This window comes from Microcebus murinus, chromosome 6 (assembly GCF_040939455.1).
Source record: "Microcebus murinus isolate Inina chromosome 6, M.murinus_Inina_mat1.0, whole genome shotgun sequence".
Taxonomy (NCBI): Eukaryota; Metazoa; Chordata; class Mammalia; order Primates; family Cheirogaleidae; genus Microcebus; species Microcebus murinus.
In genome coordinates, this window is record NC_134109.1 from 73,339,348 (window position 1) to 73,365,715 (window position 26,368).

The 26,368-nt window shown below is 42.1% G+C and overlaps 1 protein-coding gene and 1 pseudogene across 1 annotated transcript; both read right to left on the reverse strand.

Annotated features, from left to right (window-relative positions):
* Window positions 1-14,041: 14,041 nt before the first annotated feature.
* CHRM5 (cholinergic receptor muscarinic 5) lies at window positions 14,042-15,846 on the reverse strand. Its single transcript, XM_012742862.2, has one exon. It carries the CDS (start codon window positions 15,844-15,846, stop codon window positions 14,248-14,250), a length of 1,599 nt encoding a protein of 532 aa, XP_012598316.1. The 3' UTR covers window positions 14,042-14,247.
* A 4,183-nt stretch (window positions 15,847-20,029) lies between these two features.
* LOC142871498 (tropomyosin alpha-3 chain pseudogene) lies at window positions 20,030-21,397 on the reverse strand (annotated as a pseudogene).
* Window positions 21,398-26,368: the final 4,971 nt, after the last annotated feature.

The window sequence follows — 26,368 nt, forward strand, 5'->3', positions numbered from 1 at the left end:
GTGCCTGTCCTCAATAGAGCTTATTATATAGGGAGAAAGGACAAATAACAGAATGAATGGTCAGGGGGAAGAAGTGCAGCAGTTGGAGTATAAGTATTATGCCTGTAATCCTAACACTCTGGGAGGCCAAGGCAGGTGGATCACTCGAGGTCAGGATTTCAAGAGCAGCCTGAGCAAGTGCAAGACCCCGTCTCTACTAAAAAATAGAAAGAAATTAATTGGCCAACTAAAAATATATAGAAAAAAATTAGCTGGGCATGGCGGCACATGCTTGTAGTCCCAGCTACTTGGGAGGCTGAGGCAGGAGGATTGCTTGAGCCTAGGAATTTGAGGTTGCTGTGAGCTAGGCTGATGCCACGGCACTCTAGCCTGAGCAAGGCAGTGAGACTCTGTCTCAAAAAAAAAAAAAAAAAGTATAAGCACGGAAAATCAAACTTAGAGCTCTGTATTGTAATACTAGAGGTATAGCACAGGTAGCTTTTAAATCCCCTCATCTTTCTCATCATAGATTATAAGACTTGTTGGAAGATAAATTACTAACTTTCCAATCAGGAGTATCTCAAAAATTTTTTATTTCTGTAAGTTATAAAAATTTCACACCTTTTCCTTTTTGGGTTTTAATTAAAGAGGAATTCTCAGGCCACAGTATTGCATGTAGTAGAGGGAGCCTATTCTCTCCTGTGTTAAAGAACTTCCCTATTGCTTTCTTAAGGTTTTTAAATCTGCAGGAAAGCAAAAACAAAAGAAAGATTTGGTTTCAAACTCTGTTTTCTCTTTTGTATTAGGTGCCATTGTAATTTTGAAGTGCGTTGGTAAGTTTTCCTTTAAAGAAATAGGTTCTGATACAGAACATTTTATTAATTGTATCTGTGTATTATATACACTAATGTTTCCAGACTGGTTAAGCTATGAATGACTAGGTGGGTAAACTGGTTAATGGTAGAATTAGGTCTTTTATTTTTTTTTTTTTTTTTTGAGACAGAGTCTCGCTTTGTTGCCCAGGCTAGAGTGAGTGCCGTGGCGTCAGCCTAGCTCACAGCAACCTCAAACTCCTGGCTCAAGCAATCCTCCTGCCTCAGCCTCCCAAGTAGCTGGGACTACAGGCATTCGCCACCATGCCTGGCTAATTTTTTGTATATATATATATTAGTTGGCCAATTAATTTCTTTCTATTTATAGTAGAGACAGGGTCTCGCTCTTGCTCAGGCTGGTTTCGAACTCCTGACCTCGAGCAATCCGCCCGCCTCGGCCTCCCAGAGAGCTAGGATTACAGGCGTGAGCCACCGCGCCCGGCCGAATTAGGTCTTTTAAAATTTAGTCATTTATTGAAAATAAAATGTTAGAACTAGCTGAAAATTTCATAATTTGGATTGTCAAAATTTATACATGGAATACCTAATGACCAATAAATTAAAAAGCACTTCCAAGAAAATTACCATTTCGCATGCTAATTAAGAAACTGGTTATTTTATATAGATTCTGCTAGCATCTGAATATAATGTATACCCTTATCATTATATATACTCCTTATAACGTTACCTCTGAATATAATATATAGCATGATGAAATATTATTACATCAATTGTATATGAAAATCTTATCTTAGAACCTTCACCAGATGCTTAGGGTGCTTACAGGTGCAGAAATAGTTGTGTATTATTAAACAATATGGGGTTTAGTGCAAAGAGGTCCTGTTTAGCTACTAACTTACTTTGTGACTTTAGGCAAGTCACTTTCCTTGGACTGTGTCTTGTCTTGTTCTTTATTGTACCTTCAGCATTGAGAATGTAAACACAATAAAAACTTATTGGTAGAATAAGTAAATGGGCCTCAAGTTTCTCATCTATAAAAGATTGGCTTAGACTTGTAAATTTCTTTTTGAGATCTCAAGTTCAAAATTTTTTTTTTTTTTTTTAAACAGTCTCACTTTGTTGCCCAGGCTAGAGTGAGTGCCATGACTCACAGCAACCTCAAACTCCTGGGCTCAAGCCATCCTTCTGCTTCCATATCCCAAGTAGCTGGGACTACAGGCATGTGCCACCATGCCTGGCTAATTTTTTCTCTATATATTAGTTGGCCAATTAATTTCTTTCTATTTATAGTAGAGACGGGGTCTTGCTCTTGCTCAGGCTGGTTTCAAACTCCTAACCTCGAGCAATCCGCCCACCTCGGCCTCCCAGAGTGCTAGGATTACAGGCGTGAGCCACCGAGCCTGGCCTCAAGTTCATATTTTTAACCCAATCCCATTTTTGCTGTACAGTCTTACAAGGAAGACTTGAGTACCCAGAATAATTTCTTCAGGATAGATCTATTAGCTCCCAAGTTTCAAACAGTGAAAACCTTAGGATTCACCCTGCATCATATAAGTAGTCACTCAGACTTTCAGGAAGTTTTGTTTTTTTGTTCCTTTGTTTTGTTTGTGCTCAACTAAAATTCCTTTTAAAAAATCTATTAAAATCTTTTTAATAAATATTATAAAATGAAATTTAAAACAACAATTTTCATTTTTGTTTATTGCCTTTTAGGTCACATATAGACATACTTTTGCTTAGTTAAAATCATGGATGTACCATTTTTGTATTTAAACCCAACAGAAAAATGCAGGTAAGCACTAATTTCAGGGGACACAACAGAAACTAGTGACTGAGTCCCTTAATTCAGTTCAAGGAGTATGTTGAGACAGGAACTAGTTGTACTAAGTTGTGCATTTTAGGTGTGATTATTTTCATTATTGGGAGTCATTTTTTTTTTTAAATTTGTAAGGTATGTGAGAGTATTCAGTTGGTAAAAATGTTTATGTTATTCAGGAGAACTTAAAGCTATCTTTTGGAAAATTCAGCTGTTGCCTTTAAATTATGGATATTGTTTTTATATTCTTGAAAAAATATGAAGTATCAAAAGCTATTTTAGAAAAAAAATCCCCTCTCCCCCCAAATAGTATCAAGTATTAGCTTATCTCTTTTATCTACAGTAACATAACCTTATTACGGGAGCATAGGGAAACGGAAGCTTTCCCTACGTGGCTTCTGTCTGGTAGGATTGAACCACCAGGCAAGCAAACCTGAGAAGAGGGAGGAGTAAATTCAGGTCAAGCCATTAACTGGAGGAATGGGTAGAGCCATAAAAACTAGCTGTACACAGTGTTTCTAATAGAAAACTATTCATGAGACATTTAATTCCACTGAAATTTAGTAAACTAGTAATTATTTATATCTGTACCTGTTTAGGTAATTTTAAAATCAAACTTTCCATATATGTCAATGTAATAATTTCCTTTTTTAAAAAATTCAAAAATTTTTAATCGACAAGACTGAATATATTCATGTTGTACAATGTGATCATTTGATATACATTTTTTAGTGATTACTGCAATCAAATTAATTAATATTCCATCACCACTCATGCTGTACATTAGATCTCTAGAACTTGCTCATCTCTATAACTGAGAGTTTGTACCCTTTGATCAATATCTTCCCATTTTCCAACCCCCTAGCTTCTGACAACCACCATTTGATTCTCTGATTCTGTGAGTTTGGCTTTTTTAGATTCCACATATAAGTAAGATAATATGTATAAGTCTTCAATAAAAGTTCATAATTATTCTTACTTTTCAGATGAAATAGAGGTTAAAAAATTTGATCAAGGAGTGGTTTTTATTAAAGAAAAAGGTTAAAAAATGTACCAAGCTCATCAGTAGGTAAGTGAGCAAACCCTGTTAACTACTTTAACAGGGCAATCTAGAGCAAACCCTGTTAACTACTTTCTATAGGGCTTTTCTCACAAGCTAAACCAAAAAAACTAAAGGTTGATAAACCCCTGATCAGCACATAGCCATACATCATTTCCAACCTCCCTACACTCCGCCTACATCTATTGGCATGTTCTAGGCACTTGCCTCTCTCCTTTCAAATGCTCCTCAGAGAAAACGGGTGGTGTACTCAAGAGAAATTGACGTCCAAGAGAAAGCAGTTCTAGTCATAGTTTCTGGTGCCTGGAGCTTCAGATACTAGTCTCACTAATCTTAAAGATGTTTGTAAAAGACAAATCTGATAATGTCATTCATCTATTAAAACTCTTTGTGGGCTGGGAACAGTGGCTCATCCCTGTAATTCTAGCACTTTGGGAGCTGAGGTAAGAGGATTGCTTGAGGTCAGGAGTTTGGGACCAGCCTGAGCAAGAGCAAAATGTCTCTACAAAAAATAGAAAAAAAATTAGCTGTGTGTGGTGGCGCGTCCCTGTAGTTCCAGCTATTTGGGAGCCTGAGGCAGGAGGATTGCTTGAGCCCAAGAGTTAAGGGTTGCAGTGAACTATAATGATGCCATTACACTCTAGTGTGGGCAACAGAGCAAGACCCTGTCTCAAAAAACAAAACAAAACACCTCTAAAACCCCCAAACCCTTTGTTTATTCTATTGACTTCAAGACAAACATCTTTTGCCCCTGACTGCAGTCCTCTAGATTCACCTCTTGCTACTTCTTTTCCACATATATATGCATGTTCTCTCACCTCTGGGACTTTTCAAATATTTCTTCATCTCAACTCTCCACTTCACCCTTATCCCTTCTATTGTCTGCCTCTTACATCTATCTTCTTCAGGACTTTGTATAGAAATCACTTTCTTTTTTTTTTTTGAGACAGAGTCTTGCTTTGTTGCCCAGGCTAGAGTGAGTGCCTTGGCGTCAGCCTAGCTCACAGCAACCTCAAACTCCTGGGCTCAAGTAATCCTGCTGCCTCAACCTCCCGAGTAGCTGGGACTACAGGCATGTGCCACCATGCCTGGCTAATTTTTTTCTATATATATTAGTTGGCCAATTTATTTATTTCTATTTATAATAGAGACGGAGTCTCTCAGGCTGGTTTTGAACTCCTGACCTCGAGCAATCTGCCCTCCTTGGCCTCCCAGAGTGCTAGGATTACAGGCGTGAGCCACTGCGCCTGGCCAGAAATCACTTTCTATAGAAAGCAAGATGCTGAGTGTCAAGTCAAGGATAAGTAAAAGGAAAAAAAAAACCTTCCAGATGAGGTCAAGGTTCAGATAAGATCTTCTTTGTCCTCCTTTATGCCCGTTCTTACCCCATCATAGCACTTCATTTCATTGGATTACTTATTTACTTCTCTGACTTCCCTCTCTGGCCCCTAAGCTCCATGGACTGTAAAAGCACTAGTAATGCAACAGTCCTGTCCTCAAGGAAGGGTGGGAGGAATCTTATTCTCTCCTCTAAAACATGGCTCTATCATATGTTGTTGTCATCCCAACCCAAATCATTAGACAAGGATTGAGGCCAGAGACCCATGGTGCTATAATTTTCTATTTCTCAGGGAACCATAATACTGCCCATGCTGGGAAAAAACAAAAACCAGGAACCTTGTTGTGTAACCGTTTCCTATCTCAGGTATGCACATCCTTACTTAGTAAAGAATACCTGGTGTATGTGCCAAGGGCTATTAGGTGAGGGGACACAGTGATGAGCAAAATAGGTGAACTCTGGCTTCAGAGCTTACACAGGCATTACTCAACCAAATACACACAAGGATGTAAAGAAAACCCTGATAGACGCTACCAAGGAGAATGTTCCTATGAAGCTCCTCAGTGGGGGACCTGGATGGATGGGTGGAGGGCAAATGTAGAACATCTCCCTGAGAAAGTGCCATATGAGGTAAGATTGAAAGACTATACAGGAATTAACTAGGCGGAGGCTGAGAAGAAGGCGGATAAGAGCGAGGCCTTTCCCAGTCTGAGCTTAAGGGAAGAAGGGTGGAGGCTGGCTTTGGAAGTCACTGGAAGGACAGTACAGCTGGAGCACTTCCAGAGAGAGGCGGTGGCTGGAAAGGTGGGTGGACGCTGCCTGGATGCTGGCAGGCCAGATTCGCACAGAGGACAAATCCTAAGGGAGAGCCCTACGTATGGTGTTCCGAGATGCTTGAGACAGTGAGGTAGAATTGAACGCAGACTGGGAGCCAGGCCAACTTGAGTTTGAATCAGTGATTATGGCTAAGGAACATTAATAATAAAGTAAAGTGATGAAGTCATAAGGCTCTTGCCCTCACCTCAGCAATTGAGTTATGTTGAAGCCTAAAAGTGATTTTTCACTTTACTAAAGAATTCACTATAAGCTTCCTTTAAATATTTGCCCTTAGTGCACCTAAAATAGATTTGACTGCCGTAGGCAAATCACACAATTCTGGAGGAACTTCCTCTTATGGAGCTGTCAACCTGGCTGTGCCTATCTGTAGCAACCTGGCCATGACATAATGATAACAGATCTCAGAGCAAACTATGGGGTATGGAAATCATTGCCCAAAAGCCTACATTCTTCAGTAGAAGTCTCAGAGTCCTAGAAACTTTGAGAGAATATGTTAATTGGAAGAAAAACAAGCCTTGCCTTCCCTCCTGCCTTACTCCCTGCACGCCTATGGCCCAACCTCAAATCTTTAAATGATGTGGAGCAGCAGAAGCCAGTGACATACAGACAGCTTCTTTCTCCATTTATCCTCTTCAGAGCAGGCGGGCAGTTGTTGGAAAGGAGGTTTCTACTCTTCCTCTAAGACCCTCAGAGGGTGCCTCTCTTGTGGCAGGCTCTCAGCTGTCTTGCTGCTCTGAACCAGTTGCTCCCACCTTGAGACCCTTTCCTGTCTTCCCTGCTTCAAGTTGTATGTAGGGTAAGTATGTGTGTGATTGTGTGGATTTGATTTTGAAAGTGTCCTTGAAGAATCCTATGGATAGCTCTAATTTCTGTGTTTCTACCTGACCTCTACTCCTCCCTTTAGAAGGGTTAGATTATAGAATGGGAGGGTTAGGGTATATCCAGACAGGGCAAGTCCTCTTTCTGAAAAACACAGTACCTTGGCCTGTAGCCTAGAACCTGGGAACCAAAGTGGGGGTTGGGGGAAGACCAGAGAACTGTGCTCATGAGGGCATCGATGTGGAGTGTTGGATGCAGTCCACATTCATCTTGCCACTCCTCACTCACTCTCCCTCTTCACATAAGGGTCTACTCTTTGTGGATCAGGCTTCAGTGGTGGTTTCCCTTCTGTGCCAAAGAGCAGGGGAAAAGAGGCCTAAAGAAGGGAAAGATTTTTGCTTGGGGAGGAAAGATTTTCGGCTACCACTGGAGTGATTTTCTTTGTACTGTGGTTGTTCCATCCATCACTCTGTCTGTGCTCCAGGAGGGCAGGGACAGAGTCAGATTCTCCTCTACATCCCAAGCTCTCCACAGAGCTCAGCGACTCTTTGCTGAACAAATGAGTAACCAAACAACACAGTCGTCAGGTTGCTTGGATGGTGATTCTTAGATATAAAAGGATGGTGAAGGAAGGAGGATGGAAAGGTGTTAGGAATTTGGAGACGGTGGCTCCAGTGACAAGTAGAGGAAAGAAAAGGAATGATTGTGGGTAAAAATGAAACAAGGTTACTGATTTGGAATAGAATCTGCTCACTGCTAGGATAAAACCCTAGTGCTTTTATTGAACACTTTTAAGAAATCTGTCAGGATCAAGTTAATGGTCCATTCATCCTGGTTATAGAAAATAAATAGCCTAAGGTCTTTATATAGTCCTACTTTGAGATTAAACCCTCAAGTCTCCAGAGAGGTGGTGCTGGGAATTTAGGAAGAAGAGTCTTCCTTGAAGAAGTTTTGAGTTGGGCTCTCAGAGAGCATGCACACCCCCGGCTAAGCTCAACATGTGTGGGCCCAAAGCCTCCAGAGCTGCTCCTTACACACACGGAAAGAGCTTTGAACATCTGGCTCCATATTTTCAGCTTCCTGAATTTTTCTTGGGCCAGGAGAGCAGAGGCAAACACGCATTGAAAAATACTGAATAACTGTCCTATGCTCTTGGAAACCGCCTTGGGGTCTGTGATGGAGTTGAGGATACTGCCTACCTTCTCAGTAGTGGTTCTGAAATCTTTCCCATTCAGTACTACCCAGCACTGGTCTACAGTTTGTCCAGCTGTGAAACAGAAAAGTGTTTTTCGTGCTTGGATATTGTTATGGGTTGAATGGTAGCCCCCACAGATATGTTGGAATCCTCATTCCCAGCACCTCAGAAGTGACCTCATTTGGCAATAGGGTCTTTTTTTTTTTTTTTTTTTTTTTGAGACAGAGTCACACTCTGTGCCCCGGCTAGAGTGCAGCGGCGTCAGCCTAGCTCACAGCGACCTCAAACTCCTGGGCTCAAGTGATCCTTCTGCCACAGCCTCCCGAGTGGCTGGGACTACAGGCATGTGCCACCATGCCCGGCTAATGTTTTTTATATATTTTAGTTGGCCAATTAATTTCTATTTATAGTAGAGAAGGGGTCTTGCTCTTGCTCAGGGTGGTTTTGAACTCCTGACCTTGAGGGATCCACCTGCCTTGGCCTCCCAGGGTGCTAGGATTACAGGTGTGAGCCACCACGCCCGGCCACAATACAGTCTTTAGAGAGGTAATGAGGTTAATATGAAGTTATTAGGGTGGGCCCTAATCCAGTGTGACTGATGTCCTTATTAAACAGGGAAACTTGGATATAGACACAGACATTCACAGAAGGAAGGTAATCGGAAGAGACACAGGGACATGGCCATTTAAAAGGCAAAGAACCCCTGAGGCTACCAGAAGCTGGGAGAGAGGCCCGGAACAGATTCTTCTTCAGCGCCTTCAGAGGGAACACCTGCTGACGCCTTGATTTCACACTTCTGGCCTCCAGACTGTGAAACTGTAAAGTCACCCAGTTTCTGGAATTGTGTTATTGGAACCCTAGGAAACTGATGCAGTTATTTTAAAAGGTAGATTTTATAAATCTTTTTCTAAGAAATCCCTGCAGGTAGTAATTGGTTCTTCTCAAGAATTCCTGATGATACTGATCCCTGTAGACTAAACTGTACGAGGTGCATCTAACAGACACGGAAAAGGACAGAAGTAACCATCTAATCTACATTTAGGTATGGATGGGAGCTCCCCATGTTACTTGAAGCCTTATGATTTTCTGCTTTTGAGGAGTTTGAATGATCAGATAGTTTTTGCAAGATATTAACATGAGGATTGCAGAAGAGTATTTAGCAGCTCTGTGTGTTTAAAAACGCATGTGCCTGTACATATAAAAAAGACTAGAAGGATAGATGCTAAGATATTTGACAAGGTTATATGTGGGTGGTAGAATTACAGGTAATTTTGTATTTGCTTATTTGTTTTCCAAGATAATATATATTCTTATATTCATGACTATAAAATCTGTTATAATGAACATAAAATCTAGTATTTTTTTGTTTTTTGCTAACAATTTCATTTTGTTTCTGTCTGTTTTGGATAGGCCCTACCTTCTGGTTACCAAAGGACCCATCAGAGGACTTTCTATTCATGGAAATCTAGTTTTTCAGGGATAAGAATTGTCCTCCAGTACCAGTTTAAATTTGTATTACCTTTTCCTCTTTGCCATTCTCCAGCCTGTGGCGTTTTCTACTGAAGTCTACTGTATGGTACAGTGGGGAGATCCTGACATAGTACATCATGATCAGTAGCTTCACGGCTTTAGATTGGAAGTGGCTGGAGTACAAACCTGTCTTTAAATACATGTGGAACTACTAAAAATAAAAACGACTCCCCAGCTGGTGATGTTGGGCACAAGCGAGTAGTTGAGTCTGAGCGGTTCCCCGTTGAAGATAAGGGTGCTCATTCCTTTATGAGGACACCACCGCAGACACATTTACACGAGACAACCCTCTCCAGAAAACCATTGCCAAGGACTGGGACAGTGACACCTTTTGGAGAACTACTCTTGGCAGGAACATGAGGGCATCCTTGGAGGCATCTGGTGGTGTAAGGTTTGTTCAAGAGCCATATAAAATATGAAGTTAGGACTCTTTGGATACATTGATATAAAGCACACTGACATAGGATGATGGTTGAACCCAGTGAGCAGGGCTGGGCCTCGGCTTTCTTTGCTAATCGAAGATCACAGATAAATGTAAGGTTGTAGCTCCCCCTTCCCACACGCATTAATTCATCAGGAGAAACGGGGGGACAGTCCTTGCAGGATAATGCTGGCTGTGCCCTTTTTGAGTTTAATGGGAATATTTAACAGTGTTAGTCTTTTGCCTGTTATTACTTAATGTCTCCAGAGTTGTTCAACTTGTTCTACTTGTTGTCTTCATAACTAGTCTTGGTATCAGTCGATACTCCAAGAAGGTACTGTTGATGGTGTCTTGTTCTATAGGACCCACATCCTTAGCTTGATGGAGAGCTCTAGTACTCTGTACCCAAGTGATCACAGAGGTACTCGTGTATGCACAGCTTTGTAAATTTTTGAGAGTGCGAGAGATGGGTGTTTGGGGAGTGGAAGTCATCACTATGTAAGAGTTATTTTTCATGGTAGGAAGTCAGTAGATATTTGCTTAAACAAAAGAATCAAAATAAAGTTATATGCATGATATTTTAAAATATGGACGCAAAAGTGGCTAAAGGAGTTTGTTAAAAAAAAAAAAAGAAAAGAAAGAAACAAGGATAAACCAGAGACTGAAGGAAATGTGTTACCTCCAGGGAATGGGAATGGGGTGCATAGGATGGGGATAGAGTGACACATCTCCGAGGGTATCTTTTTGTAGAGTTTTGACTTTGAACTTTGCTGGTGGGGGAGATGGAAATTAGTGTCACTCACAATGGGAAAGAGGTGACTGGGGCACCAACTTCTTAAACAGCTGAAGAGGAAATGCTGCTGTTCTGTCTGGTGCAAAGTCTCTACCCACTAAAGGGCAGTGATTTGAGGTCTGCCCCACCTCTCTTGTCCTAGAGGGAAAGGGAAGCATTTTAGTCACAGATCGCATCATTATTATTTAATCTTAATTTGGTTATTGCTAAGTCAGAGGAGAAGGGGAATGACAAAAGATATCAAGAGGGATGTGTGTCCATATTATGTACCAACCTTTCTCTTTTTATTAAAATTTTTCTTAATTAAATTTTTTTTTTTTTTTTTTTTTTTTTAGGGACAGGGTCTTGCACTATGTTGCCCAGCCTGGAGGTCCGTGGCTATTCACAGGTGCAATCATAGTGCACTGCAGCCTTGAACTCTTGGCCTCAAGGGATTCCCCCGCCTCAGTCTCCTGAGTAGCTGGGCCTACAGGTGTAGTGCCAGGCTTTCAACCCCTGTGTTCTTAAAAGGCCAGGCCACACAAAGGTGTGAGGGACTGCTAAATATAGATGGATTTAACAAGCTAACCTGAAACCATTTTCTTATTTAAAAGCTTTACATTGGACCGCTGTGGTTAAATTTCTTTAATATGTAGAATAGTGCTAGCACAATACAGAAAAGCAGCCCAGTCCCCATATCCTTTGCTGTAATTCCAGTATTTACAGTAGACAATTGGATGTTCCGATCCAGAGATTTACGTACAGTTTCACAATTACAAAGAGCTGACATCAGCATCGTTCTCAAAGGACATTCACGAAAGGAGCAAAGCAGAAGCCTGACATATTGACAAAATGCTTTAACCAAAAATTGTACAGAAAACAAAGATCCCCTGACAAACCATCAAATTCACAGCCAAGAAGTAACAAGTTACAATGTTAGCAAAATAGCAGCATCCAATAGGTAACTCGTCACAGCTGTACATGGGTAAACACAGACAGATCTTGGAAGGATGGGGGCACAGAAGATCTAAGATCTGAAGTCAGCCCGTGCCAGGTCCCTGTAGTTTACAACTGGGTCTGTTTATTCTGAGGACCCCACTAGAGGCCCTTTCTCCAGAAGTCTAGTTGTCCCTAGCAGTTTCGGATATTTTTTGTCCATGTCAAGGGACATAGATAGTCTGCAAAACTGGCTGCTTTCATAAGGAGGGAAGCATAGGCCTCTTAATTTTATAAAAGGTGCACAAAAAAGGCTAAGTTCTAAGCAATTGTGGAGTGTGCAAAGGGTCCCCCCGGCTGCACAGCCTCCCCATGTTGTGTTCTTTTGTTTGAATTGGCTTCTCTCTGTACTGTGAACGGTGAATGCCCAATATGGGATTAAGCTACTATTCTCATGGATGAATTTTCATTTCTGTTGGAAATAAAATCCTTAAATGAAAAAAAAAATCCATTTTATATGGAGCTGGTAGAGCAGGTTTGTTCATGAAACCACACCTTGTTGGCATCACATAAGCCTGAGAGCCTCTGTCCTGTAGAACTGAGCCAGTTAATTTTTTCTATCAAATTCTTGGCAGGTATCAACCTGCCTTTCACAAAAGCTCAGCAGCTACACTGCTTCTGAGATGTTTCATCTCAATGTTAAATCCCTATAGGGCTGGAGGAGAGGCCCGGGTGTACCAGCCTGTCTTGCCTGGGATTCTGCTACCCTGAAGGCGCTCTGGGACTTCATGTAGGAGGCTGGGTGAGCTTATCAGTGGGCGGGGCTTCTATACAAGGTACATACCTAACTCCCAGGACAATTAAACCAGCTGTTTTTCCATCCCCGTAGCGAAGGAGACTGAAAAAGACCTGAGCTACATTAAATGAAATGAAGTCTGGCGATTTTTAAACAGCTGCAGATGTAATCAGCAAGTTAAATAACAAGCTTCTGTCTGACAGGAATGCTCCATCTTTAAAATCCTTGTGTGCCACGCTACTGCTTTCTTTGTGGACCTTTTAGTAATTTTGTGCACCCTTTTATGGTTTTAATTTCTTACACTTCGGTTTATTTTCAGAATTATCATTCAGTTTGTCTATATACACTTAGAGATTTCAGTTAACTTTGGTTTTTAATAATCCTGGTACTCTAATGTAATGTTAATTTTTTTTTTTTTTTTTTTTTTTTTTTTTTTTTTTTTTTTTTTTTTTTTGAGACAGAGTCTCACTTTGTTGCTCAGGCTAGAGTGCCAGGGCCGTGGTATCAGCCTAGCTCAAAACAACTTCAAACTCCTGGGCTCCAGCAATCCTTCTGCCTCAGCCTCCCAAAGTGCTAGGATTATAGGCATAAGCCACTGTGTCCCGGCTATGTTAACTGTTTTATTGTTATGCGTTACTATGACCTACCCTCTATTTTTGAAGATAAAGCTTTCAGATCATTTTCAGCTTCACTGGACCCTCAACTGCTTTTCTGGGCTTCTCATCTTTGAATTTGGAGAGGAATGAGCAAGTCAGTCATGTCAGAGCCCAGATTTGAAGGACCTAATAAAAACAAAGAAAATCCCCCCAAATAGCACTTCTGCCTAAAGGCAGCACAGTGACCTGCTTGTGCCTGGGTATGAATTGGAGATCTGAATGAGGGAATTTGGAGGCTGCAAAAGAGCTCTGGAAAGAGTTCACAAGCAAATTCATTTTCCACAGTTTGCTTAGGCTTGCCGTGTGCAGAGACTAGGAAAGCAAGACCTCTGGAAACAATGTAAAAGAACTGTGACTGAGTAATCTGAAGGTCTTTACCCAGTAAAGGGCTGTTAAACAACTAGTCCTCCTAAGAGCATAGCATAAATAAATGAGTTCAAATAGGCACAAAAGTAGAATGCACAATATTTGTTTAGATAATAGGGAAAAAAATTTCCCCTGGTAAAAACCAAAATAACTGACTGTGGAGACTTAATCAACTTTATTAGCAGAACAGAAGCAAGCAGGTTTCAGTGTCCTTCTGAGCCCAGATTCTCAGAGGAAGGATGGTTATGTAGGGATCAACATAGTTTCAGTGAGTACCAGGAATTGGCATCTGTTATAAAAGGGAAGAGAAAGAGCCACACTCAGATGTAGGGACAGGAAAATATACCACAGTGCAGACCACATGGTAGCTGTGTAATAAATACTGATCAGTTTGTGAATATATTCTTAGAAGCCAGTTGAATAAGCACTTTTGTTAACAGGTAACACCGATTTATAGTCTCCTGGTTCTCACTGGCACAAGACAACTTCATGAACACATACATATTGCACAAAACTCTAGGACAGGTTTCTGTAGGAGAAGATTGGTCCCTGCTGTTTCCCACAGAAGGCTGACAAAAGTTCCTTAAACCATTGTGCATTGTGACCCAGTGTGCTTCCTCCTGTGAAGGGCTCTGGGTCTCTCTTTACTTCACTGGCAAACTCCAGTGGCATCAGATGGCCTTGGTCATAGGCAAGAATCATTCAATATGACAGCAATTGCTGCAGCTGTGACTCCTTCCTTTTGGCAACAGACCTTGAGCCTTTACAAAAGTCCTCAGGGGCTCAAAATGACAGATGTCTTTTTAAAAAATATGCAAACGAGAATCAGCTTGCCCATCCTCAGAGGAAGGTGACTGTGGTCATTATTCTGTTGAGAGGAGTTGCTAGCTTTTCAGGGTAGCTTGCTGTTCCCTTGCCAATACAACTTCTCTTCCACTTTTTTCTTTTTCCATCGGCAGAGAAGCAGCATCTTAAAGGTCTTCCTGAAGGTTCTGTTGCAGAGGGCATAGCAGATGGGGTTGACAGTGCTGTTGACATAGCACAGCCAATAGCCCAAGTGCCACAGGGTGACTGGGACACACTTGTCACAGAAGGTGGAAACTAGGACCATGATGTTATAAGGGGTCCACGTGATGATGAAGGCCAGGAGAATGGCACTCAAGGTCTGGGCTGCTTTCTTCTCTTTGACTAGGACCATTCTCTTTCGTTTTGTCATTTGATGGCTGAGGTTGGGATCAAGGCCTTTCGTTGAAGGGTCCTTGGCCACTGGGAAGGAGCAGGGCATGATTTTCACTTTGTGACAGCCATTGCTGGTCTCCTGGGTCCCGTCAGCTTTCACCACCAATCGGAATTTATAGGCCACACATTTCTGACTCTTGGGTCTATGAGCAGCAGCTGGAGACAGGAAGTATTTTGGGGTGTCATAGTCATTTTGTTCAGTCTGAGCTTTCACAAAAGTTTCCTTGGTCTCTTCAGCACTGAATTCATCCCTTGGGCTTTCCTTGGCCTGACTCTTGTAGACCACTTGGAAGACAGGGTCAGTGGTGGGCTTGTCTTCATCCTCTGAGGAGGCGTAGCTGCTACAGGTAGTGAGCTGCTCAGCTTTGGCCCAGTCAGGACTTGGGCCAGTGCCTTGGGATGGCTCCCCAGCAGCGGAGGTGCTCCTGCGGGAGGACGACCAGGAGGCCTGGTTCCTTTCCCTCTGGGCCAGGGCGGGTCGAGGGCAGCCGAGGCAGGATCTGAGCAGAGCCCTGTGAGCCGGCTTTCTCTTCTCAGCGTCGGCCACGGAGTCAGAGCCCTGGAGGTCAGCCAGGTCTTTGGTTCGCTTCTCTGTTTCCCGGTAGATTCGGCAATAGAGGATGGTCATGACAGAAACAGGGATGTAGAAGGCAGCAATGGCAGTGCCGAAGGTGATGGTGGGCTCAGAGAGGAACTGGATCTGGCACTCATCCGGTGGGACGGTCCGCTTCCCAACCAAGTACTGCCAGCAGAGGATTGCTGGGGCCCAGAGGATGAAGGAGATCAGCCAGGCCAGGCCGATCATGACGCCAGCCCTCTTTGGGGTACGCTTGGCCCGATACGTCAGGGGTCTTGTGATGGAAAAGTAACGGTCAAAACTGATCACCAGGAGGTTCATGACAGAAGCATTGCTGGCCACATAATCCAGTGCAAGCCAAAGGTCACAGGCCAGACTCCCGAGAGCCCAGCGTCCCATGAGGATGTAGGTTGTGTAGAGGTTCATGGAGAAGATGCCAATGATGAGATCTGCACAGGCTAAGCTGAGCAGGTAATAGTTGTTGACTGTCTTGAGCTGGCTGTTGACTTTGAAGGAGATCATGACCAGGACGTTGCCCACAATGGTCATCAGGCTCACCACAGCAGTCACAGCTGCGATGGTGATGACTTCCCACAACCCGTGGCGTTCCAAAGGCTGGTGATTTACTGGGGTGCCGTTGACGGTGGTTACATTGTGGTAAGATTCCCCCTCCATCCTGGTGCAAGAATTTACATTAGGGTTAAGTCTTTGGGTCTTGACTGTTCTCCTTTCTATCTCACCTCTTCTTGGCCAGCATCTGGAAGAGAGGAAAACACATTAGCTCCACTCACCAGCATGACTTTCTCTTCCACCCATTGTTTGCAGTTTTAATAGAATATTAAATGTGGCTGCCCACATACTCAGAACAAGATGCTGAAATCTCTAAGCTTTTGATAACGCTTTTATAACGGCAGCATCCTTTTTTGCTTTTTGTGATTGCCAATGCCTTAGTGCCTTTCTTGTGCATGAGGCTGCTGCCCTCTTGTGGCAGTTTTTAAAAAGGCCTGGGAAGATGAGAAAGGTGAAGGAATAGAGAAAAGAATTGAATTGTTGAAGAGCAAAGACAGGAAAGCAGGTATGTCAAATTACCTTAGATTGCAATGACTGTAAGGGCAGGAACAGTCTTTTTAAAGGTCCTGGTGATAAATACCTAGACTGTCACGCATTGGGGAAAAAGACAAATGGTGTCTAGTCTACAGTCCCAGTCTCAATTATAACATTAAACATTACTGAGATGCTGTTGCGAGCCAAGACCATACTACACCACTTCCCCTGCCCTAATGCACAAACTTCAAGTATATACCTGGTTTTCCATCTGGAGCGAGGGGTTTGAAATTTGTCCCAACTGTTGAAGACAATGACCCTCCCTCCCTTCTTGGACTATTTACAGTGTTATAGAACTGTTTTAAGTTATCTTTTTTTCTGATTATAAAATAATATACTCCTTATAAAAGTTCAACCAATGTCAAAATGTTCAACTTAGAAAACAAAAGCCTCCTTTAATTCCATCTTGCAGAGGTGATCAATATTAACAGTTTAGTGTATTTTTTGGGATTTTTCTCCCTATGCATATTTAAATGCAATCTTTTTTTTTTTTTTTTTTTTTGAGACAGAGTCTCACTTTGTTGCCCAGGCTAGGGTGAGTGCCGTGGTGTCAGCCTAGCTCACAGCAACCTCAAACTCCTGGGCTCAAGCAATCCTCTGCCTCCCAATTAGCTGGGACTACAGGCATGCGCCACCATGCCTGGCTAATTTTATATATATATATATTCTTTAGTTGTCCAGCTAATTTCTTTCTATTTTTTTTTTAGTAGAGATGGGGGGGGGGGTCTCATTCTTGCTTAGGCTGGTCTTGAACTCCTGACCTCAAACAATCCACACACCTCAGCCTCCCAGAGTGCTAGGATTACAGGTGTGAGTCACCGCGCCCTGCAACTTTCAGGCTTTTTCTGTGGACTCACAATGGAAAATACTGGACATTGTATTAATTTTAGACCTTAACTTTCCTCTACTCTCAGCTGGGGAGATACCAGTTAACTTCACCGCTTTCGAGGTCAGTCTAGTGAAAGCAGCTCTCAGCTAATTTTTGAATCCTAGGTTTTCTCATGTGTTGAACAGGTATAACAATACCTACTCTACCTGCCTTATAGATTTGAAAATCAAGGGTTTGTCAAGGTAAGGGGATCTGGGCACAGGTTGTTCATTAGAATCACCTGGAAGCTTTTGAAAAGTACTAATTAGTCTGAGCCCTAGCCCAGGCCTGTTAACTCAGAACCTACTTGGGAGAGACTTGGGTGTCAATCATTTCATGTTGAAATTCCTCAGGTGATTCTCTTGTGCAGCCGGAGTAAAGAACCGGTGACTCTGCTACTCTAGGTGCAGAAAATACACGAGCAACCGTGACATCACCTGGGGGCTCATTACAAACAAAGAAGAATCCCCAGGATTATAATCAGTGCTTCTTAAAATTTAACATGCATCTGAATCACCTGGAGAATCTTGTTAAATTACAGAAAGGTGGGCTTAGGAGTCCACACTTCTAAAATGCTCCCGAGAACTCTCAATGTTGCCGATCTTCAAACCGTATTTTAAGTCTCAAGAATGAGGATAATTTCTGAAGTTCCTAGAAAAGGGGACTCATATCTTACCAAAGAACTGTTAAACTGGAATTTTCCAAATTCGATGTGCAATAACTTTTAGATCCCCCCGCCTTCTAAAGTCATTTGTATTTTAAAAAAATTTCTCCTGTTTGAAATTAATAAAACAATCATTCCAGCTTTGCTTCTCTCTATTCTTCCCATTTTTTTCTGCCTCCCATTATTGGGAGAATGATTTTTTCCTGATTCCTGAGCTAGTGGGAGTGGACAGACCTTTCCACAAAGTTATTTTGGACATAAGGTAGGTTTCATGGCTGAAAGATTGATTTCTTTATTTGGATGAGAGTTGAGTGTGAAAACTGAGTTTCAGACAATAAACTTATTACATCATTAAGAGGTTTTTTTAGTAAAATATTTTGTTTTTGGAGGGCTCTTACCTTTGGCAGGAGTTGCAGAGGCAAATGAAATATAAGTGGTTATCAGGGGTAGGGACCTTTCAGGGCTCTTACTTAGTTACTCAAACTCTAAAATTCCCATTTTTCACCCCACTGTCCAGAGTATGTCCAGCATTAGTAAAGAGCAGTAATCATCCACGTTTGTTTTCCACCACTGAACAGAAGATAAAGAATCTCACAGTAATAAAAGCCTCTGTGTTCTCAACCTTGGCAGATTGGTTCTTTGTTCTTTGTTGTCAAAAAGTCACAAATGAGGCAAAACAACAAAAAAAGCAAAATAGGTAACACTGTGTATCAGTTGAGTTCCATTCCTTCTCCAGTGGCCTTGAGGGCTTCCAAGGCTTTGCATAAGGTTAGCTTAGATCTTTCTTTTCTGAAATACCTTTTCTCTGAGAAGCTTTATGCCTGAACCTGTCCTTGCTATTCCTCACTATTTCTATAGCAACTACAGTGGAAAACTTTAATAGCATCTACAATACAATGATATTGGGACAGCATCATGACCAGTTCATGTTGTCATGTACAGAATTGAACTGCTCTCCCCCTCCTTTCTTTAAGGACAAATTAAGAGAAAGTAGGCTTAAAACACATGTGGCAACATTGCATTAAATATTAGGAAGAACTTCCAATGAGAGAATGTGTAAGGGACGTTCTGGACTTGCTTTTTTTTTTGATTCCGCATCTCACTCTGTTGCCTGGGCTAGAGTGCCATGGCATCAGCCTAGCTCACAGCAACCTCAAACTCCTGGGCTCAAGTGATCCTCCTGCCTCAGCCTCCCACGTAGTTGGGACTATAGGCATGCGCCACGATGCCTGGCTAATTTTATATATATATATTTATTGTCTAGCTAATTTCTTTTTTTTTTTTTTAGCTCTTGCTCAGGCTGGTCTGGAACTTCTGAGCTCAAATGATCCACCCACTTTGGCCTCCCAGAGTGCTAGGATTATTTATAGGTGTGAGCCACTGTGCCCAGGCTGGACTTGCATTTTTGGTAACTGTTTTAAAGTATGACATATCCAACTTCTTTTGATTGGTAGAGTAGAAATTTTGTCTAAAGATACATGGCAATTAAGAAATGGCTTCTTTTTTTTTTTGGAGGGACTGGCACTTTATTTCAAAAAGACACTTGTCAATATTCAGTATCAAAACAGTTGCACTATTGGTTTTCTCTTTCTCCCAATTGGCCCCAAAGAGATCACACCAAAGGAGAGTACATTTTAAGCCAATAAGCTGCAGGATGTACACCTAACAGACCTCACAGAAACCTCATCAAAAGGTGGGGATTGGGCAGGGGAGAAAACTTTAAAAGATCAGCACATGGCCAGCCCACAAACTGTTGAGAGCTCTCACAGCCAGATGGTGTGGCCAGGATGCCCCAAACCCAAAGAAGCAAAGTTTCAAAATAATATAAAATTTTCAAAGCTTTGTACATAAGCTATTCAAGATTTTTCCAGCACTGACTGATACAAAGCATGATGAGATGGCACTTTCAGAGATAGCAGCTTCGGACCCAGAAAAGGGTAATGAGATGAGTTTCATATGGCTAAATCAGTGGCAAAAACATAATTTTCTTTCTTTCAAGGAGACAGGAGAGCAATTAAGTGGTCAATTCAAAGTAAAGGGCACATGATCCATTCTGTGAGTGGTTGGGAATAGGACAAAAATCTGGTCTCAGAGATCTCACCATCTTAATTTGGTCACTTCTAATGAAAAAAAAAAAAAAAAAAAGTCCAAAGATACCTTAAAGCTGAAAACCTGAACAGCATGTTTTTGTTGTTTTTTTTTTTATTTTGGCTTACTCCTCCTGGGATGCCCTTTCAGGTTTGGGCTGGCACTTTGTACAGAGCAATGAGGTTTCCCATAGTGGAGTCTTTCCCTGGGCTCTGTTTGGTTCTCAGTAAGGCAGGCTCATACCTTTTTGTCTCCTCTATGGAGAGGGCAATATGCATTAAGCTGCAAAGTCACCTTCCAAAAGTGAGAAAGGGATTAGACTGCTGCATCAGAGCTGTGGAAGTACTTGGAATGTTTTACAAATGGTTGCTACAACGACAAAAAAAGGTAATTACAAAATGTGTACATCACAACATGCTTTTAAAGACATTTTGCACTGTGCTCACATTCCCTTAAATGTTGTTCCCAAAGGTGCTCAGCCTCTAGCCCAGCTGGAATCTCTGGGAAGAGGCAGAGACAGTTTGGCGAAAAAGACGTGGTGGGTGGGGTGGAGAATGGAGGGGGATGGCGAAAGGAGAAAGCAGCCTTCCAGGTAAAGATCAGCCCTCAGTTTGAAGGTCAGCTTCGGGCGAGCTGGCCTCAGGCGGAGTCAGGGTCAGAGGGAGAAGCGGCGGGCGGGACTGGGGTGCTCTACATCTCATTCAGGTCAAGCAGAGTCTGGCCCAGCATCCTTTGTGTACAGAGGTGCTCCTCTTTGGTACATTTCAGTTTATCTTCCAAATCATCAATTGTCTTTTCCAGCTTGGCTACCGATCTCTCAGCAAACTCAGCACGGGTCTCTGCCTCCTTGAGTTTATCAGTATGAATCTTTATCTCTTCCTCATATTTGTCTTCTTTTTGAGAATACTTTTCTTCAGCAGCGCTCAGACACTTCAGGTTCTGGTCCATCAGTCTGATCTGCTCATCCATCTCTGGTCAACGGGACTCTGCCAGTTCAGCTCGTTCCTCTGTGCGTTCCAAGTCTCCTTCCATAATCACCAACTTACGAGCCACCTCTTCATACTTCCTATCTGCCTCTTCTGCAATATGTTTAGCTTCTTTGAGTTGGATTTCCTGGAGTTCCATCTTTTCTTCATCTTTTAAGGCCCGGTTTTCAATCACCTTCATACCTCTCTCACTCTCATCAGCAGCTTTTTCCGCTTCCTCCAGCTTTTGCAGGGCAGTGGCCAGGCGCTCCTGAGCACGATCCAGCTCCTCTTCAACCAGCTGGATCCTGCGGTTCAAGGAGGCCACCTCAGCCTCAGCCTGTTCCCGGGCCCGCTTTTCTCCCTCCACGTCCCGCTGGAGGCGCTCGGCTCTCTCCTCTGCATCATCAGCCTGCTGTTGCAGAACCTGGATCTTGCGCTTCACCGCCTCGATGGTGGTGATCCCAGCCATGGTGCCTACCCTGCTCCTGCTCGCGCTCCTGTTCCTGCCTCCTCCGCTCGGCGTTGCAGCCGCTCCTCAAGAAATGGCTTCTTAATGTCTCTCAAGTAACATCTAGAACATGATTTCAATGTGATAATGTTTTTTAGAACATACTGTGTTCACCACTGTACTAGATGCTGTGGGGCATATAAGAGAGATATAATAGTCCTTGAACTGAAGGAGTTCATCTTTTACAGTTCTAAGAAAAAGGATGTAAGAATAAAGTCAAGCCTTTAGACCAAATTCCTATGACAGAGAGGTCTAAACTGAGAAAACCAAACAATTGTATTATTACAAGACAGGAAAACAGGTGGACTTGCTTTGCAAGTAGGCAGAAACTAGAGCCATTTAATGGGTAAACTGTAGCCCACCCCACCTTGGCTGTGGAGTTGGCTACATGGGTCCCTTTCTGTTGGGGACAGTCTTGTTATAACAGAGTACTGGGTGAATATTCTTTTCTTTTCTTCTTCTTTTTTTTTTTTAATTTTTTTTTTTTTTTGCGCTGCTATAAACATTCAATCTTCTTCTTATTTTTTAAAGGCAGTCAAGTTGTTGCAGCAAGTATTCAGCAAGTGTTACCAGTGACTGACCCGGGAAAGAACTGAGAGGCACACAGAGAGTCCGGAGAATCAGCCTTTATTCCACTGGTGGGCTCAGAGGGGCATGCCACCAAATTCTGAGCACCGCTTCCTTCTTTCTCTCCAGCCTTATACATTTCTTCAGGGTCGCACATAACCAATCAACTATGAGCATGCAAAATTATCCAATCGATGGCGGGATTAGTAGGATCAGCTGTAAGCTTCACATGTATGCAATCAGCAGTGGATTTTTTTTTTTTTTTTGCCTCAGGGCCCCCAGGTGGGGGCTTTTCCCTATCAAAGTGAAGCGGTAGGCATGGAGAAAGGAACAAAGGAATCTGTAACTGGTTGTGATCAATTAGTTGTAAACATCACTGTACTCGAACCAACCTGAATATTATTTTCTATGCGTGCCATTACATGCAGAAGTCTGGAAAGTACTGCAGCAAACAGAGTTATGTAAGAATCTGGAAGCCCAGAAGCCCTGGACTATCGCCAAAGTCTTCCCAACAGATGTAGGGCAAGGATTATATATATTCATCTTTGAATTCCCAAGGGTAACATGTTGTTCTGGAAGCAACAACAAGAAAATGTTTCAAGGTGGAAGGAGTAATCAACTGTATCAAATGAGGCTGATAATCAAGTGAGATTTGGGAAGACTTGACCATTGACTTTAGTTCCACTGAGATTATAGGGAACCTCAATAAGTTGTTTGGTGAAGTGGTGGGCATGAAAGCTTTGTGGAAAGGATGAATGAGTGAATGGGAGCAGAACTGGAGAGAGTGCTATTGATGACTCTTTTGAGGAGCTTAACTATAAGAGTCAGTAGAAGCAGGAACTGAATTAGGATGTAGGGACAAGAGTTTTGTTTTTTGTTTTTAAGGCAAAAACATAGCATGCTTGTATGCTAATGTGAATCATCTGTTAGAAGGTAAAAACTGATGTGTAGGAAAAGAATGAAGACATTTGCTGGAGAGATGTCCCCAGGCAGGTTAGTGGGGATAGAACCTAATCTGGTAATGGAGGTGTTGGACTGGAGCAGAGACTCCTCTATTGCAAAAGGAAAGGAAGCAGAGGATATGGGTACAGGTTCAGGTAGGATAGGAGTTGCAGTGAGGGCAGTGCTAGAAATTCTTTCCTGATTGCTTTCATTTCTCCTTGAAATAGAAAGCAAGTTAAGCAGCTAATAGTGAGGATGGAAGGAGAGAGAAGATAAGAGAAGATATTGGATATTGTCATGTATTCTTTTCTTTCTTTCTTTCTTTCTTTTTTTTCCGGCTTCCTCCTGGTTCTTTTCACAGAGTTCCTTCACGATCAATAGTTTTTTGTTTTGTTTTGTTTTGTTTTAGAGATATGGTCATGCTCTGTCACCCTGGCTAGAGTATAGTCAAATTCCTGGGCTCAAGCGATTCTCCTGCCTCAGCCTCCCGAGTAGCTGGGACTACAGGCTTGTGTCACCATGCCTGGCTTATTGTCTTGTATTGTGCATTTTAGAAGTTTCCTCTATTTATTTTCAGGAGTTCTTTACCCCTGGCCCCTGCCTTTGAAGGTCAAGTACTATATGACCTGACAGGCTGTTCACTTTCCCTCATCTCCACCAGAATACAGGTTGTAGATTCTGGGCTGATGGACTAGTTCATGTCAAAGTCTCTCTCCCTGTAGCCCATGAGCACCCCTCAGTATGGGTGTAGCTGTTCAAAAATACATATAGGGGCCAGGCGCAGTGGCTCACGCCTGTAATCCTAGCACTCTGGGAGGCCGAGGTGGGAGGATTGCTCAAGGTCAGGAGTTCAAAACCAGCCTGAGCAAGAGTGAGACTCCGTCTCTACTAGAAATAGAAAGAAATTAATTGGCAAACTAATATATAGAAAAAATTAGCCGGGCATGGTGGCACATGCCTGTAGTCCCAGCTACTTGGGAGGCTGAGGCAGGAGGATTGCTTGAATCCAGGAGTTTGAGGTTGCTGTGAGCTAGGCTGATGCCATGGCACTCACTCTAGCCTGGGCAACAAAGCGAGACTCTGTCTCAAAAAAAAAAAAAAAAAAAAAAAAAAGGAAAAGAAAAGGAAAAAATATACATATAGGGAACCATGGCTCATGCCTGTAATCCCAGTGCTTTGGGTAGCCAAGGCAGGACGATCGCTTTAGGCCAGGAGTTTGAGACCACCCTCATCAACATACTGAGACGTTGCCTCTACAAAAAAAAAAAAAAGAAAGAAAAGGAAAAATTAGCCCCATCCGAGTGCCTGTAGTTCTAGCTACTTGGGAGGCTAAGGCAGGAGGATAACTTGAGCCTTGGAGTTTGAGGCTGCAGTGAACCATGATCACACCACAGCCTGGGCCTCTTAAAAAAAACATGTAGTCAATGAAAAGACATCTTTTTGAGAAACCTTACCAGTGTTTTCCAGTTTGCATTGTTCTTATACTAAGCATAGAACATCTATCTGCTTAGGAGGAAGAGTCAGGAAGATGTATTTATTCCACGAAATTTATATTTGCAAAGGGACAGTGCATTTTTTTTGGTTCTATTATAAAATTTTTCATCAAATAGCCTATAAGATCCGTGGTCTTAGACTAGGAATTATGAGGTTTTCTTATGATGTTTGAAGGCTCAGATGCTATCTTGAGTAGTTCTCAAACTTGAACATGTCAGAATCACCAGGCAGGTTTATTAAAACACAGATTGCTGGGCCTCAGTCCCAGAGTTTCTGATTCTAGGGAAAGGCCTAAGAATTTGCATTTCTAGCAAGTTCCCAGGTGATACTATGTTGCTGGTCTACATTTTGAGAACCACTACTTTAAAGAATTCGTTTCCTGTCTAAAAAAAAGTCATATATATTAAAAATATGCAACAAGTACAGTTTATTTTCTTAAGGACCTGTCTATGCATATAATAATTCAGCATTTGGTTTTGATATCTCATGAATTCTCATAAATCCTACCCTAAGGGAAAAGTGAATTTTTTATTCATGCAATGGCATATGTTTAAAACCAGGACTATCAAGCAAAAAGCAACACCAGAAAATATTCCTTCCCTTTGTTATTTGTGAAATCAAAAGGTCTCTAGTCTCTTACAACGCCAGAGGTGCTTGTGTGGTATTTTCATCCTTGATGACACTTCTCCCATGTGGCTCAGAACCACATGAAGGAAGCATACTCCATATCTTTGTTAAAAGGACTTTAGCTAGTGGTGTCCTTTAATTAGGAAGTGCTAGAAGGGAACCTCAGAATTTTCTATATCCTTCACACTCTTGGTTGAATTAGAAAAATAAAACAGAAACTCTTAAATTAATTGATGGAGGGTAATGTAGTTCCTGGACTTCTGATGGCATCTGCAACAACATAGATGTAAGGACACTGTCCTGGTATGAATCCCAGTTCTGTCACTTATTACTTTGAACAAATTATTTAACTTCCTTGTCACTCAGTTTGCTTATCTATAAAGTAGAGATAATAATAGTGTTTATTTCATGGGGATATTTTGAATATCCCCATTGATTAAATGTTAGTATGTGTAAAGCGCTTAGAATAGTGCCAGGTGCAAAATAAATGTCAAATAAATAACAGACATCACTATCCAAAAACAGTATGTGTAAAATAGGCATAATAATGCCTTTCAAAAGTATTATTGATCTTAAAATTGATCTTAAATTGACTACTAAGTGAAAGTATCAAGCACAGTGAAGGTGGCCCTAATGAAGTTAGCTTAATCTGAAAGCCCCTGATCTTTTCAACCTCAGAATTTTGGAGACTTCTTGATGGATATCTATATAGTTAAATATATTTGTGCTAGTGGTTCTTATTCATGGTGATTTTGCTTCCCAGGGGACATTTGACAATGTCTAGGGACACTTTTGGTTGTCATAACTGGAAGGAAGAGAGATTTTTTTTTTTTTTTTTTTTTTTTTGAGACAGAGTCTCGCTTTGTTGTCCAGGCTAGAGTGAGTGCCGTGGCGTCAGCCTAGCTCACAGCAACCTCAAACTCCTGGGCTCGAGCGATCTTTCTGCCTCAGCCTCCCCAAGTAGCTGGGACTACAGGCATGCGCCACTATGCCCGGCTAATTTTTTATATATATATCAGTTGGCCAATTAATTTCTTTCTATTTATAGTAGAGACGGGGTCTCGCTCTTGCTCAGGCTGGTTTTGAACTCCTGACCTTGAGCAATCCGCCCGCCTCGGCCTCCCAAGAGCTAGGATTACAGGCGTGAGCCACAGCGCCCGGCCAGGAAGAGAGATTGATACTGGCATCTGGTGGGTAGAGGCTGGGGATGCTGGTAAACATTCTACAATGCACAGGAAAAGCCATCACAACAAACATTTATCCAGCCCTAAATGTGCCAAGGTTGAGGAATCCTGGTTTGTGTAAATGTCTGGTATGAAATTAATATGTGGATATCTCTGTCTTGGTGAGAGCCCAAACCAGTGGTG